At 43.0% G+C, this 14,865-nt stretch overlaps 1 protein-coding gene across 1 annotated transcript; it reads right to left on the bottom strand.

Annotated features, from left to right (window-relative positions):
- Window positions 1-2,025: 2,025 nt before the first annotated feature.
- On the bottom strand, window positions 2,026-11,676 carry mtnr1c (melatonin receptor 1C). Its single transcript, XM_026190310.2, has 2 exons — window positions 11,143-11,676; window positions 2,026-3,383 (listed from the first exon to the last, which is right to left on the bottom strand). The coding sequence occupies exons 1-2, from the start codon at window positions 11,333-11,335 to the stop codon at window positions 2,518-2,520; spliced, it is 1,059 nt and encodes a 352-aa protein (XP_026046095.1). The 5' UTR covers window positions 11,336-11,676; the 3' UTR covers window positions 2,026-2,517.
- Between the last annotated feature and the right edge of the window lie 3,189 nt (window positions 11,677-14,865).

Raw genomic sequence — 14,865 nt, 5'->3', positions numbered from 1 at the left:
GCATGCCAAATTACACAAGAACTGGACTGAAAATCAGTGATAAGAGGCCATGGATTGGCCTCCCCAGAGCCTGGACCTCAACATTAATGAAGCAGTGTAGGATCATCCTGACAGAGAACAGAACAAAGGTCAGCCAACACCCAAAGAAGAGCTTTGAATGTCCTTCAAGAAGCCTGGAGAACTATTCCTGGAGACTATTTCAAGAAATTACAAGAGAGATTGCCTAAGAGAGTTCAGGCGGTGTTGAAGAATAAAGATGGTCATACCAGTACTGACTTTCAAGTTTGTTAAATTGTATAAACGCTACTTTTGTCTTATGTACTGTATTTCCATGTACCTGTTTCACATGTTTCTCATAAAATGAAAACAAATGACTCAAGACTGTGTCTCATTTTGATGGACAGAGATTGCCTGGTGATGCACTTTGTTTATGTCACAGTGAGCAAAATCTGCAAATTGATTTAAACAAAAAAATCTTGGGTATTTGCCTTGCTCTTTAACAGTGATGTGATGCATAATTGGCTAACCAGTGTGACGCAGTGATCAACCTTTCTTCTTTAAGCTCTCTCTCTTTATTAACCTTTTGTTTCAAACAAAATGTGACACTATTATAAGACGCCTTAGGGGACAAGAAGAGAAAATAAACAGCACAGGTTCAAAGGAGCAGAAAAAGCAGAGAATGAAAAGTAGAAGGTGAAAGCAGAGGGAAGAAGGGTGACCAAGCCATCCGTCTGTGACTCTTTGGTTCCGTAGTGAATGCTGTCATTTCCCCTCAAGCCCCTTTAGTCACTCATCTGTGGCCGACCTTGCGCTGCCATGTGGCCTGCTTCTTTTCTTCCACATCACACACACTGATTTGTTAGAAGCAGAATTGAACAGTTTTGTGTCATTTTGCTGCTCCTGAGCGAGTTGACGCCGCCTGGCTCTGTAAGACAGCTTGAGTGCTGAGCCAACATCCCTCGTGAATTCAGATTCCTATTTCTGCATCTGTAATCCTCCACTGACGATTTAAATTAGTCAGACATCAGGAAAACTATTCAAGGTTAGCTGCCTCAAAGCACAGCAGAATGCAAAAGCTGGACAGTCGACCTGTAGATAAATGTGAAACATGCCGGTGATATTTACAAATACCGAGCTACACATGTGTAATTTCTTTAATATTCCAGTAACAGTGCATCATATCAAAAATGTGTCACATTGACATCTCGGAGCCTCCCTGTGAGGTGAACTGCTCAGAGTTTGTTTGCTGGGTGGAAGTTGTGCTGGGAGGCTGTCAGAGCTCATCTTGGCTGGGGTGACATGTGCTCAGGCACCCTTGCACTATCACGAACTACATCTCCTCTTTCCTGATGCTTATCAGGTCCCCCAGGCGTTTTATAAAGAAGAAGCCTAGCTTTGTTTACCATTTGTTCTTCCTCATTGCACAGTCTCCCCAATCTTTAAATCATTTAGGGTCTAAAGGGCGATGCCCAGAGCTTTAAATGTCCTAGTCTGATAGGCATATGAATGCAATGGTTAGAAATAGTTAATAAACAGTCGTGTTTGACAAAGATCTGCCAAAAAGCTATGAGAGAATGTTTTTCAAACAACAAGACATGCTTTGTTGCATTAACAAATAAAAACCCATTGTGATATACTTGCTTTCCCCCCTCATTTCTTCAATTATAACCGGAAGAAATTTGTTCCACCGCGTCATTGCTCAGAAGATGAACCCAAGGGTGAAACAGCATCACGGTGAATTAATAAGCCAGTGAAACTGAGGCTGAGATGCTCACTCAGGCTGAAGAAGAAATACGAGGTTTGAGTTAGACTGAAACTGAAATGTGTTTTGGAATTGGCACCTGCCCCAGTTTTAATACTCTTGAGTCACTACCATCCAAATAAGAGCATTAAGTCTTTGGTAATTGATCCATAAAACAGCTTCTGTTTAAACCTAAAATTAGATTAAGGATTCTATTGAATGAAAATAAAACCTTGAGGCTTTTCTATAATTATTACTGTATTTAAGACCCCAAAGACACTGTGGCCATAGAAAATACATTTATTTCATTATCACCATGGTGCTGACATACTCGTAATTGTTCTGTGCAAATAGGCAGTGAGTCATTCTCGTACACGTGATATACACATGCTGGGACTTGGCTTTAAAAGTAGGTCCCTCACCCAAAGAGTATCGGACCTTAAGTGTTCGTGAAAGATTTTGAGAATTTAAGAAAATAATTTTCACAGCTGGCCACTATATACAATCTGAATGTTCCCAGTAATTTGTTCTTTCTGCACTTTTTCCTCCCAGTTTGTTAATCTGTCTTGAAACTCACTATTGAACACAAAATACTTATAATTATACAATCGATGTTTGTTCTCAACAGGAGTGCAAAGTGTCCAGCAAGCTGGAAGGAATATGATGGCAGCAGTGTCCTCACCAAACACAAATGCATCTTTACAACATGAAAAAGAAACAGATCCTGAAAAGGCACTCTGTGAATCACAGGACACACCCACGTTCCCGGTAAAAGTTCATACATCTATCTCCGCCACATTATTGTTTGTTATAGCTGGTGAAGGCTTGCTCTTCAGTCCCTCTGTGGCACATCTTGAAGTTTCCGTGAGGAGCAAACGAGGAACGCAAAGAGCGAGGAGAATGGTCTTGTACTCTTTGCGGAAATTTTGGTTGAGCAGTCCATATATGATGGCATTGAGGCAGCTGTTGAAGTACGCCATAAAGTAGCTTGTGACAAAAAGCCACTCGGGTATGTTGGGTGCAACCTTCGGAGGATTTATGGCTACAGCCAGGCCTATGAGGTTCAGGGGGGCCCAGCACACGGCAAACAAGACAAACACCATAAACATAGTCAGGAAGTTCCTCACATCACTAGGTTTCAGTTTGGTCCTTTGCTCCGGTTTAACTCGGTGTTTCACCTGAATGACGAGCACCCATATCCTCATGTAGCAGTAGGACACCACCAGCAGAGGGATCAGAAAATGAATAATCACCACGGAGATAGTATAGTATGAGCTAACGGTCTGAGCAAAGGTGCAGGAGTAGATGCGAGGGTCGTACTGCAGTGAGCCGACGAAGAAGTTGGGAATAGTGGCAATGGCGGTGAGTAGCCAAGTAAGACCCAGGTAGCAGAGCGTGTTCCTCAGGCTATACAGACGATCGTAGTGGAGACTGTGGCAGATGTAGCAGTAGCGATTGATGGCGATAGCCGTGATGTTGAAAATGGAGCCGATAACACTGAGGCCCATGATGAAGCCGCTGACCTGGCAGTGCAGGTCACCCATAGTCCAGTCATTGTGAAAGATGGCTGTCAGGACCAGTGGATAGGGGTACAGCGCCACCACCAGGTCTGCCACAGACAAACTCACCACAAAGATGTTGCCTAAAGAAAAAGAAAAAAAAGGAGGTTATGAAAACTGACAAAATGTGACCAAAAGAGAAGGTAAAATATGCAGGATCATGTTTGTAACTTTGCTTATTGGGACAGTGGAGGCTTGACTGTGACTTTCCCTTGATTAATAATGTGTTTCATCAGTAAACAGGGTTTTTCTCCTTAATCTAACCATGTAGTTTTAGCATTTTAGCCAAACAAAGAGTGATAGAAAAGGTCAAATTCACAACCAAAGTCAAATAAAAGTGCATAAAAGCAGCGATACATGCATCTGGTTTTTGCACATTCCCCATGTTAGGAAACCTAGCTGGAGAGGTATCCAGGTGCACTGGGAGTTAATGCTTAAGGGGTATAACCCTTCATGCATGAAAACATGATCCTGATGTTAGTATTTCATGAGCTGGGAGCAAGAATCTCTACATCCTTTTCATACTACATTATTTTTTATTGCCCCAATCTGGATCCAGGCCCATACTGAATTCTCTGTGTATGCTAATGCTGCTAGGTGTAGACGAGCGGTCTAAATGGGTCCAGCTGGAAAAATATTTTAACTACTAGGAAGCTGATTGCTGTGAAATTTGTCACACTGCAATATTTCCTAATTGGCACTTATTGGTCATTATATTAGGCACACCTGTTCATATGCTCATAAATATAAATATATGGTCAATGGCAGCAACTACATCTACACATTTAGACATGGTCAAGAAAGCTGCTGACGTTCAAGCATCAGAATGGAAAAGAAAGGCAATTTTAATGATTTTGATGGTGTTGGTGTAGTGGTGTGGGGAATTATTTCTTGACACACTTAGTGCCCTTTAGTGCCAACTGAAAATCATCAAAATACCACAGCCTACCTGATTATCGTTGCTAGCCATGTCTTTCTCGTTATGAGCACAGTGTGCCATCTTCCAAAGGCTGCTCCCAGCCACAACGTTCCATGTCACAAAGCTCAAGTCATCTCAACTGGTCACTAGAGCTCAATCCAGCAAAGCACCTTTGTGGAACAGGGGATTTCTATCCTGAATCTGTGGCGCTATCATGTCAATATGAACTAAAATCTCTAAAACTAAAATGTTCCAGAACCTTGTTGAATCTATGCCACAAAGCATTAAAACAATTCTTAAGACAAAATAGGGTCCAAAGCTGTACTAGCAAGACATTCCCTAGTATATATAGTTTTTATTTTAACAAATATTCGGTGAATTCTCTGGATACTCATGTCCCTTGCAAAGACAAATTATAACTGACTTTTCATGGAGCCCCATCATCAGCTCAACCTATTTTGTCCTGTACTTTGATTAAGCCCAGATTTAGTCAATTTAGCTAGTGTGAGCAAAATTATCTCCCTATGGGCAGGTCCATCCCAATAATATGCTCTTCGCAGTATAATAATGCTTCCTCGCTCCTGGGAAAATGCAGTCACATACTTAGAACGCAGTTAAAGTACATATCAACAAGGACGCGGGTGGTTTCGGGGTCCGATTACATCCAAACAAGCCCCCATCCTCCCGAGGTCAGAGCTGATTCTGGTGTGACACTGGATCTCCTCAGATGACATGAGTTATAGAAAATGACATGTGATGTTGTTACAGTGCAGCTGTTCTGGGTGGGGAAGAATAAAACAATAAATCAAATTGTAAAGTCAGATAAGAAGACAGATAAGAACAAGATACGCTGGCGCCATAACGCAATTGTGTTGGTTTTGCAAAATAGGGATTAACCTTGTGTGAGGTTAGAGTAAATGTGCAATATGTTAAGGACAACATAAAGCTGTTGTTTTGCAGCCAATAGATCGAGTTGGTCCATCTTTTTTAGAGATTAAGCGCTTTAGTGTATGTTAAAATGCTGAGTGACAACTTATGAAGCCAGAATGTAAAAGGAGCAAAGCTCTTGCTTGCTCAGGCAACAGCTGAAACAACAGCGCTGGAAGTGGATTTGAAACATATGTGGCCATCAATCCGCATTCAGGTCCTGTTGTAATCTCTGCACGCCAACATGGCTGCGTTATGTTGTTTAGCAACCGGTCTAATTTCATTTCACTCCTGGAACTTTATTCAAACGGTGTGCTAACGAAGCAGACAAAACAAACAGGGGCACAGAATATTTAAAGTTTCATGAAGAAGAAAATCAGATGGTTGATTTCACCATTTCCCGCCGATCTGGAGTTTTTACAGACAAGTCAATTTTCCAAGTCACTAAAACGGCACCAGCCGTCGCTCAAGCCTGCTGGGACAAAAATAAAACGCATTTGTTCTTCATCCTTGAGTCAGCTCAGTGGGCAAATCTGTCAGATTGCATTTGTGATGCTCCCAGTGCTCGCTCTGTGCTCTTGTCATTGTGCAGAGGTTTGATTCCTCGTTGACGTGTGTGTGTGTGTGTGTGTGTGTGTGTGTGTGTGTGTGTGTGTGTGTGTGTGTGTGTGTGTGTGTGTGTGTGTGTGGGTGTGTGTGTGTGCGCGCCGGCTGGACGGGGCACGGTCCGGCCAGCTCACTCTGGCTGAACCCTCTTACTCGCTTATCATCAGGAGGATGAGGTAAGTGCTAAAACACCGCTGAGAGGATCGCTGTGGAGCGGCCAGATGACTGTCTCTGTTTTGTTGGCATCGATTATTCAAACCCTGGACGAACCATTACCTCTCTACCTCGGTTTAATTAACCGACTTGGCCGGCGATGATGCTCATGACACCCAAACTCACAGCACTCAAGACCGCTCTGTCAAACAGAGATGTTCACACACGGATACGAGAACGGAGTCGACGTCTTTGGGAGCTATAATTACCAAGTGTTGAATAGACCTTAACCTGAATGCTGATTGGTTACAGGCCATTAGGGACAGCTGACACGCAGCCTTCGACTTGTCCTACACCGCTCGCTCTGCAGTGATCTGATTTTGCACTATGCGCGCACAAAAAACTTGTGAAACAAGCGAAATGTTGCATCAGATTAACTGAGACTTCTGTCCCGAGAAAGCCGCGCAACCGCCCAGTGAATTTCCCCAGTGTGAGACTCTGTCATATTTTTCTGGTGAATGAAACATAAATTGAAACAGCGCATCACAGGGCACAGTGTCAGAGAGAAACTGGATATTTGTCATCGCTTCGTTCCAACCTGGCGGTTCAGAGTAGTAAAACAACGTGGGAAATAAAACAAAATATATATATATTTTTATTTTTTTTTAAAAAGAGAGTGTGTGTATGTGTCTGGGGGGGGGGGGGGGGGGGGGGGGGGTGAAGCTGGAGCAATACAGAGTTACATTATGAAGATGCGGGCAAACGCAAGCAAACAAACCCCAAGACAAAACAAAAAAGGGCTGCCGGTGTTGTGCCAAAAAGTGATTGTCTGCCAAAAACTGATTTCCAGTGTTTCTGTGTATTTTTTATGTGTAATATCTTTACGTATGTTCGTAAATAGACTTCGGTGAACAGGGGATACAAAGGGGTTACATAAAGAATTAAAAAATTATCTGTTTTTTAAGTATCTTTACAACTTGTACTTACATTATAACCAATCCGGTCCTTTATCCCCACTTAAAATATTTTTACAGAACTATTGTAATATTTGCTGCCATTTCTGCTGTCCTGTTGGGCAACTTACTCTTACAAAATACATTTTTAATGTTAATGAGATTTTTTTTACTGCATAAATAAAGGTTATATAAAAGTCGCTGCCAAAAACTGATTGCGGCTTGTATCTTGTTACACGAATGTTGTTTGTGGCTCAAGATGACTTTATGTCATCCATAAGGGATGCATTTGACATATGTTTAACATATTATAGCCCAACAAGTTACTTATAGCACTTTAAATATGAGCAATCGCTTTTTGGCAAATACCGGAAATCAGTTTTTGGCAAACAATCACTTTTTGGCACAACACCGGTCGATTTGGTTTTCAATCTCACTGCTACGCATGTGAATCTCTGGGGTGCGTGTTCCTATTTCAAATCCACCATCTGTACCCCATCACTCTCACTGCTCATACTGGAAACTTGATTTACTAAGCTTTAATTCACCCGACTATATTTATACACCTTCTGAGGAATTCACCAAGACATGCAGAAGGGTTTGGCAGTGCCTGAATCCATCTGAACGTCAGCAACGCAAGGCTTATTACTGCCAGAGCATACCCCGAATATAATTGCATTCAACTTAGTAAGTCGTAATCATAAATAAGCAAGAATAACCTTTTGGCAAGGACACGGGCGCTGATGAATTAGTAGTGGCGACTTCGTGACCTCGTTTTCGTGAGGCTTTTCTGGCCAGAGAGGCCCCAGAATGAAACTTAACATTAAACTGACATGAGCTGCCTTTTGGTGATACAGCCCGCTATGAGCCTGGTCAAAACCATCATCATCATCATCATCATCATCATCATCATCGCCAGAGCCCATCTACCAATCACAGGCCGTATGTCTGAGATAGGAAAAAACGCAGCAGCCTGGAGTTGAAAAGGGCATAAAAGAGGATCACTGGTACACAAACATCGTCCAGTGCAACAGGATTTCAAGGTAGGGTGAAAAGTGGTCATTTTAAAGAAGCCTCTTCCTGTCCGAGATGGATGAGCTGCAAATATGAGATTACATTTCCAGGTGTGGCTTAGCAAGATGATTAAAATAATCTAACAATGCCCCACGACCATGCTGGAAAACTTAATATCATCTGCTCGGGGGGCATGTTTAATGGAGCGTGCTAAGTGATATTCTCCGTGGATCTGTGCTGTCAATTTGAATTGGGTTCTGGTTTGAGTCACTCAAGTCCACTGACTCAATTAAACCCACCCACCCCTACTCCTGTGGACGCTGAAGTGTCTAGGTTTTATTCATGACTGTGGAGCAGCTGAGGAGGGTGCAATGCATGATTTAACAAAAACTCAAGTCCATCTTCAACTCTCACTACCCCCCCCCCCACACACACACACACGACCTAGAGTTCGCACGGCACGGCAGGGCGCAAACTACACGCGCATGCGCAGCGTGGGATCTCTTCCTCCATCTACTTCCCTCTCATCCTTTTCTTTTTCCAACCCTCTTTCTCTCTCGCTCTCGCTCTCTCTCTTTCTGTCTGTGCCGCACTACTCTTTCTCTCTCCCGAAAGCATTTTGTGAGTGTATTTTTAGTATGGTTAACCCCCAGTGGAGAAGCGTAGTGTTAACACCCCATTGGCAGTCCTATAAGTGCCATGCTGTACACTTTGAGGATCTGGTGGATACGCCCTGTTACATTTGCGCACTTTGAAAGACCCCCTGGAAACCTGATACAAATGAAACATAAGGTACCAGATCTCGCCCCCAAGATGTTTCAGCACTTAGAATGTGAACCTCGTGCTTCCATGTACATGACTGTTTGTTTTTTGTTTTTGGGTGTGTGTTGAGGGGTTAAATGGTGGAGTGTGTGTGTGTGTGGGGGGGGGGGGGGGGGTATATCGAGGAAGCGTGCAAAGCGAGTGTGTTGAAATGAAACAGAGCGGAAAGGTCCTGCTGCTGCTGTGTGAGGAAGCGAACCAGCTGTCTGAATAATGTGTAATGGAGAGATAGGATGTTTTCAGCACCCCGCCTGACACATCTATATCTGAGTGCGTGCTTTTATATATGTATGTAAACCTTAAACTTAGACTCCTTGCGAGGCCTAAAGAGTGACGCTGCATGAAATCGTATATGCAGGCCCTGCGCAAACAAGCAAACAAGAAGGGGCCCGTGTATAAAGCTACAGCTGTTCTTTAGCTGTATCCATGCTTCCCTTTTGGAAACTGTACAATTAAACATTCATACAAAGCGAGCCAAACCTATAAATAGCTTGTTAAGAACAGAGAGGAGATTGTTGATAGGCTAACGGCAGCAACAATTTCAGTCACTTAAGGACACACGTGGAAAAAAAAAAAGCAAAGCGATAGCAGGATGGGCTCTGAGCTTCCACTGGAGTTTCAGGTTTCTATTCATACATGCGAACAAACCGAGCAGCACAACTGTGGGGAGGACTCGCGTGTGACTAGATATGTCAGCAAGCCCAATTAGAGCAGGGGAACACCGGCGCGAGGTCTGTAATCAGTGCAGTGCGCATGGTCCACCAGCCCAAGGTGGACTCTTGAACAGGCCATTTAGTCCTGGCCTGTTGTTTGAGATCAGTGGACTGTGCCATTATTTATTTATTTGTCTTTGCCAAGCAGATAATCAAATTATTCTCTGGGATCCTCAACTTCTTGCCAAAATGGCTTTGGGCTGCTGTAAAACGGGTATGTTATGTAATGTATTTGAAATTGTAATTAAAGCCTTGTTATCCCCAACACTGACCTAATCCCGCTGCCTCATTAGCATGCTCCATTAGCATTTTGTTGTGATCGCAAGGTTTACTGTGTTTTTTCGCTCGGGCTCAGAGGGCGTCCTTCGCTTTACTTTGAGCCGCGGAGCTGCTGGGTATAATTGCCTGGGTGCACGCTGCTTTCTCCTCCAGACCTTTAAGTTCAAAAACAGCAGAGTATCAGATGCACCGCGTGCGTTGCTCTCTGATATGTAGTCAGCCTCTGCAGGACATCTCGATGTTCTATTCTGCACTTTTTTTTAATTTTTAGTAGGGAAAAAAATCACGAGATCCGGTCAATCAAAGCAAAATAGGCTCCTTTGTCCACGCATCTGTTGCACAGCTGCCTCTCATGCCATAAACTCTGTAGGGTTTCAGGATCTTTACTGCTCAGTCTGTCCTGTGGCTGAGGAGGTGGGTCGATTACTGCTCATGTGTTTCTATGCCACACAATATTGGCTACTATACAGCTTTTACAAGTTTATTTACAGAGAGACACGACAAACTAGTAATGACTGCCAACATTTACTAACAAGAGACTATTATTTGTCATCCAAGAAAAAAGTGGGAGCAAATCATGAGAATATCTCTGCATATCATCTTTTCCTTTCCAAGAAGAAGGATGTACTAGTTTTTTGAAAAGTTTCTTATTCTGGCTGATTAATGACGGGGGAACTAAACCCTGCTCCTCCAGTGCTTAGATGAAAAGGCACCTTGAAGAATATTGGTGCGCAAAACATAAAATGCAACTCATTTATGAAAACAGATAGTAGGAGACAAACAGCACCAGTCACTGGAAATGACAGTGGCTTCTCAGTGGCCATTAGAAACTGCAGGCTACAAGATAAAAGGGACAGCTGAAAGATAATGCTACTATTGCCAATGAGGAGAAGGGACACAAAGGTAGCCATGATAAATGTTAGCTTTACCTTCTCTCTGCTGTCTGAACATTTCAAATGTAGCCCACAAAGGATGAGGAGGAGGGTTGTGTGTGGCATGAACTGTGTGCAAAGCAACAAAGAAACCATACAACGGCGTCTCTCACCTTGGCTGCTCATCGACACCTGATATAAGGAGGGATGTGATTTATCAGGGATGGAGAAACCAGCAAGGTTACAGCCAAATGGAGGGGAGAGTGTGTGCCATTATTTATGAAGAGATATGAAGGCAGGCAGGCAGGCATGCAAGGCTGTGGAAACTCTGTCACAGTGAGGCTGGAGGTCCACTTCAGATAGCAGTTTGATTGTCATACAAGAGGGAGGGGGTGTCACAGGCCACACAGTGCATTACATAATTTTAGTTATGAGTGAAGGCAGGAAAGAAAGCTCACTGAGAGAGAAGTTGTTTTGCCTTGCTTGATAAATTCAGCTGGTAAAGAATTCACACGGGTTCTTTTATTTTGAATAGTTAGCATCAATATAAGGAATAACTTCCTGCAATCCTCTGTGCGTCTCACCTGGGTTCCGTAGCTTTTTGTTCCTGTACACGGACAGGATGACGAGGACGTTTCCCAGGATGTCTACCACGATGGTGAAGATCAGCACGCTGGCCAGCGCAGTGGACACTCCAGCCGAGGTAGCGCTCAGCCCGCAGTCGCTCTCATTCCGCAAACAGCTCGAACCGTTCACATCCTTCTCCTCTACATCCATCTCCTCCACCACCTCCTCAGGATGCAGCTGCCATGGTGGGCTTACAAGTGTTCAGATGAAAATTTGAAATTAAGAAGAAGAAGAAGAAGCACAAACCAAAAAGGCAAAATGACTTCACGGGAGGGAGTCTTGAACTTATTTGCGCATGAAACCACACTCCTCTGACTGTGGAATACTAGGAGGCTCAGAGGACGCGAGTCCTGACATGATCTTTAGAATAGTCACACGCTTTGCCCATCCTAGGGGAAGTATGAGGTGAGAAAGGTTGGGAAAGCTCGAGTTTCACGGCGGCTCTGAGTGCGGTCAGTCACACAGGCTCCTGCTGCGCGCCGCTCCAATCTGACAGGGTAGCTCTTCCAGGAGGCATGTGAGCGCTGTCCTGTGCGTAATGGAAATCCGAGGATGCAAAAGCGTGCGCGCACAGAGCAACACGGAGTCTGATGGCTCTGAGAGCACTGTGAGCAACACAACCTGCGTTCAACTTAAATACTGAAGCTCACCACTTAAAAAAAATAAAAATAAAAAAGCTGCCAGAATAAAGACTGGGGTCTGTTTCAAAATCTATAAATATACTCTGCCTCCTTAACCGCTGTGGTGTGCCATTCTTGCTGAATAACAACTCGTGTGATCCAAATGGAGACGCGGGCTGTGGAGAATCGTGGCCAGGGAAGTGCTGCTTATTTTCTAATCTGAAAACACGAGGAACTGTGACTAGCATATTCATCGTGGAGCCAATGTGACACATGATTTGTAAGAGCCTTTATTTTGAGAGCATCCAGAGGATCGAGAGAACATCCATGTGCATGGAAATGGCGCCTTCATGTGTCCAGAAGACATTCTTACAGTCAGATGCATACAGAGAAACAGAAGCTAATGATTTCATTATATATATATATATATATATATATATATATATATATATATATATATATATATATATATATATATATATATATATATATATATATATATATGTATATGCATGCAGCCCTTAGTTGCCCAAATCGATTTGTGACATCCATTTGTGCATTGACGTAGCCTACCTATGTTATAGTCTAAGAGCTCTATAGAATGTTCTGAAGAGTATCATAAAAGTGGAATGAATATATATAATGTATACAAAGTCTCACATTTGGTCACATTTCCCCTGCAGTGCACTTGAATTTGTGTCCCTTTAGATGTGGAGAGAACGGGTGCAGTTTGCGATCAGTGTGTCTGTACGCATGAGGTGATCACAGGATGCCAGAGGGTGCAGAGTGGAGGTTTGAGCAGCTGAGGCTGAGCTCTGTCCTGACCATACGCTGACCACACAATGGCAACTCTTCTTGTTTTTTCCAGCTAAGGAAATATACATGATGTCATGTTTTTCATATTTGCATTGTATTATTTTGCTTTTAAACCTGTGTTATTGTTTACGCTGATGCATTTTACTGCCTAACTAAGCACTGGAAGCCCCCTTACAAATTCTGTCACCGCTATTGGTCCTCTACAAAACCAGTAGCAGAGGCATTTAGTTCATGCACACACAGAGACCTGCAGCACCAAATGTTTTTATCACAGAACAGTCTGTCCCACCTCAAGATTATAATTAAACTAATCAGTAGCTTTTGGCTGTGGAGCTCCCCTCACTCTCCTCAGCTCATTCTTATTCAAGGTGTGTCGCTTCCTTCTCAAAACCATATCAAAAAAAAGACCTCAGATATGTCATTGCTACGTGACTGGCCTGGGGAAAACCGTATAGCTCATATAAAATGCTGTGTGACTCGCCGCACATGTCCCCAATCTGCTGCCAGATGCGAATCAGAGTTCAAAGTGATGGATTTATGAGCAATGCCCAAAACAGCACAAAAGTTCACTCAGCAGCTACAAACCTACTGAACAGTAAAAAGACAACAAACAAACAAAAAAACTTTATAAGCCAAGTTCCTCAACCAAAAAAAACTTCTCACCTCTGCTAAACCACTATGAGATGCTCCGTATTTACAGTGTACTGCTACACAAAGCTAAAGTCTCGACTACCAATCAAATCCACATTTTGCATAGTTTCCCTGCTCGTGACAGAAAATCTCTCATGACAGTGAACTCAACTAACTGCTGGCTTAATGGTGGGAGTGGCAGGGATGAGGAGAGGGGCTGCGGTGGAAGTCAGCTTGAGTTAAAAAGGCTGCTGTCCTACATTTCTTCAATCCACAGGCAGCTAGCTCTTCAAAATGGAACAATCACAGCGCCCCACCTGCTTCAGCATCAGACACACAAACACCCACACACTCTCAGCGAGAAGGCGAGAGAGATCTACGCAGATATAAAATCACAGCATCTCCACACCTGAGAAATGTCAGTCAGTAAGGGTTGAACAGATTGTCAGTCTTTTTTAAACCCTTTCCTATAAGTGAAATTCCTGAAGCGACAAGCAGATGAGGTGTTCAGCATCTGAGTCAGTAACACAAAAGGAGTTTCCACTTGGGGTGGATGGGGACAAGATTGGACCCAAGGTGCACTTGGAAACATTGCAATCTCAGTAAGGCCGAGGCCTCTTTCTCAGTCCAACTGGAGCGTATATCCAATATCCACTACTGAACCATCAACCTTCTGTGCAATGCCTGTACTGGCTAGTTTTGCACTGAACTGAATGTGTCAGCTTGATGCAGCGGCAGACTGAAAGTACTTCTGAACTGACAGTTTGCATCAGCGTGAATGTTGCGGGTATGAATGGTGATGCTTTTAAGCCAACTGTGAAGCATTTACTTAAAAGAAACAGACCAAAAATGCAGACTCAGTGGAGGGATTTATACTACCCACTTTTATGACAACATTTTAATAATGCTTTATATCCATAGATGTGAATAAATCTAGGATTCATAGCTGAAAGTATTTCAAATTCCTAAACATAGAGGCTTTGTGTCTCACTTGCACTGACGTGAGAAGCTCCCAATATGATGCTGCTGAAATTAACAATGATGTCTCAGTATGGAGACTCTGAGTTATAAGCCTGAACTATATCTGCGTGACTGCAGAAAAAATTGCCCTAAAAGTGAAAGAAAGAAAAACATGTTCTCCAGTGGTCACTTAAATATTTGCTGCACTTAGAGACAGTGCACAAGAGAGGTGAAGAAGAGAGTGTAGGCAGGGTGGAGTAGGTGGAAACAAGTGTCAGGGGTGATCTGGAACAGCAAGAGCGATAGGGAAGGTTTACAAGACTTTACTGAGACCTGCTGTGATGAAAAAGAGGAGCTGGAGGTGGCAGAGTTGATGATGTTAAGGTTTTTATTGGAAGGGGTTATTAGTGCTGTGCCATACTGCAAATTATGGTATCAATCAGATAGCAAGTAAATACAGGGCCAGTATTGCTCATAACACTACAGATTCTTTTGACTTATAAAGGCAGCTCATGTAGGGGACAGCATGTGTCATGACTTAAGAGATGAATAATCATTTTTTATTTGCAAATTAATGACGATTCATCAATTCTGAACACATTTTAATGACCACTAAATAACTGTAATGTTACTTTCCACAATAATTAGCTAACA

Source organism: Astatotilapia calliptera, chromosome 2, assembly GCF_964374335.1.
Source record: "Astatotilapia calliptera chromosome 2, fAstCal68.1, whole genome shotgun sequence".
NCBI classification, from domain to species: Eukaryota; Metazoa; Chordata; class Actinopteri; order Cichliformes; family Cichlidae; genus Astatotilapia; species Astatotilapia calliptera.
The sequence above is the reverse complement of the archived record's forward strand: the minus strand, read 5'-3'. Positions and strand labels throughout refer to the sequence as shown.

Excerpts from the sequence above, each read along its gene's own strand:
- mtnr1c (XM_026190310.2), bottom strand. The coding sequence starts at position 11,335 with ATGGATGTAGAGGAGAAGGATGTGAACGGTTCGAGCTGTTTGCGGAAT. Across the intron at positions 3,384-11,142 it reads CAAAAAGCTACGGAACCCAG|GCAACATCTTTGTGGTGAGT; the intron begins GTGAGACGCACA and ends CTTTTTCTTTAG.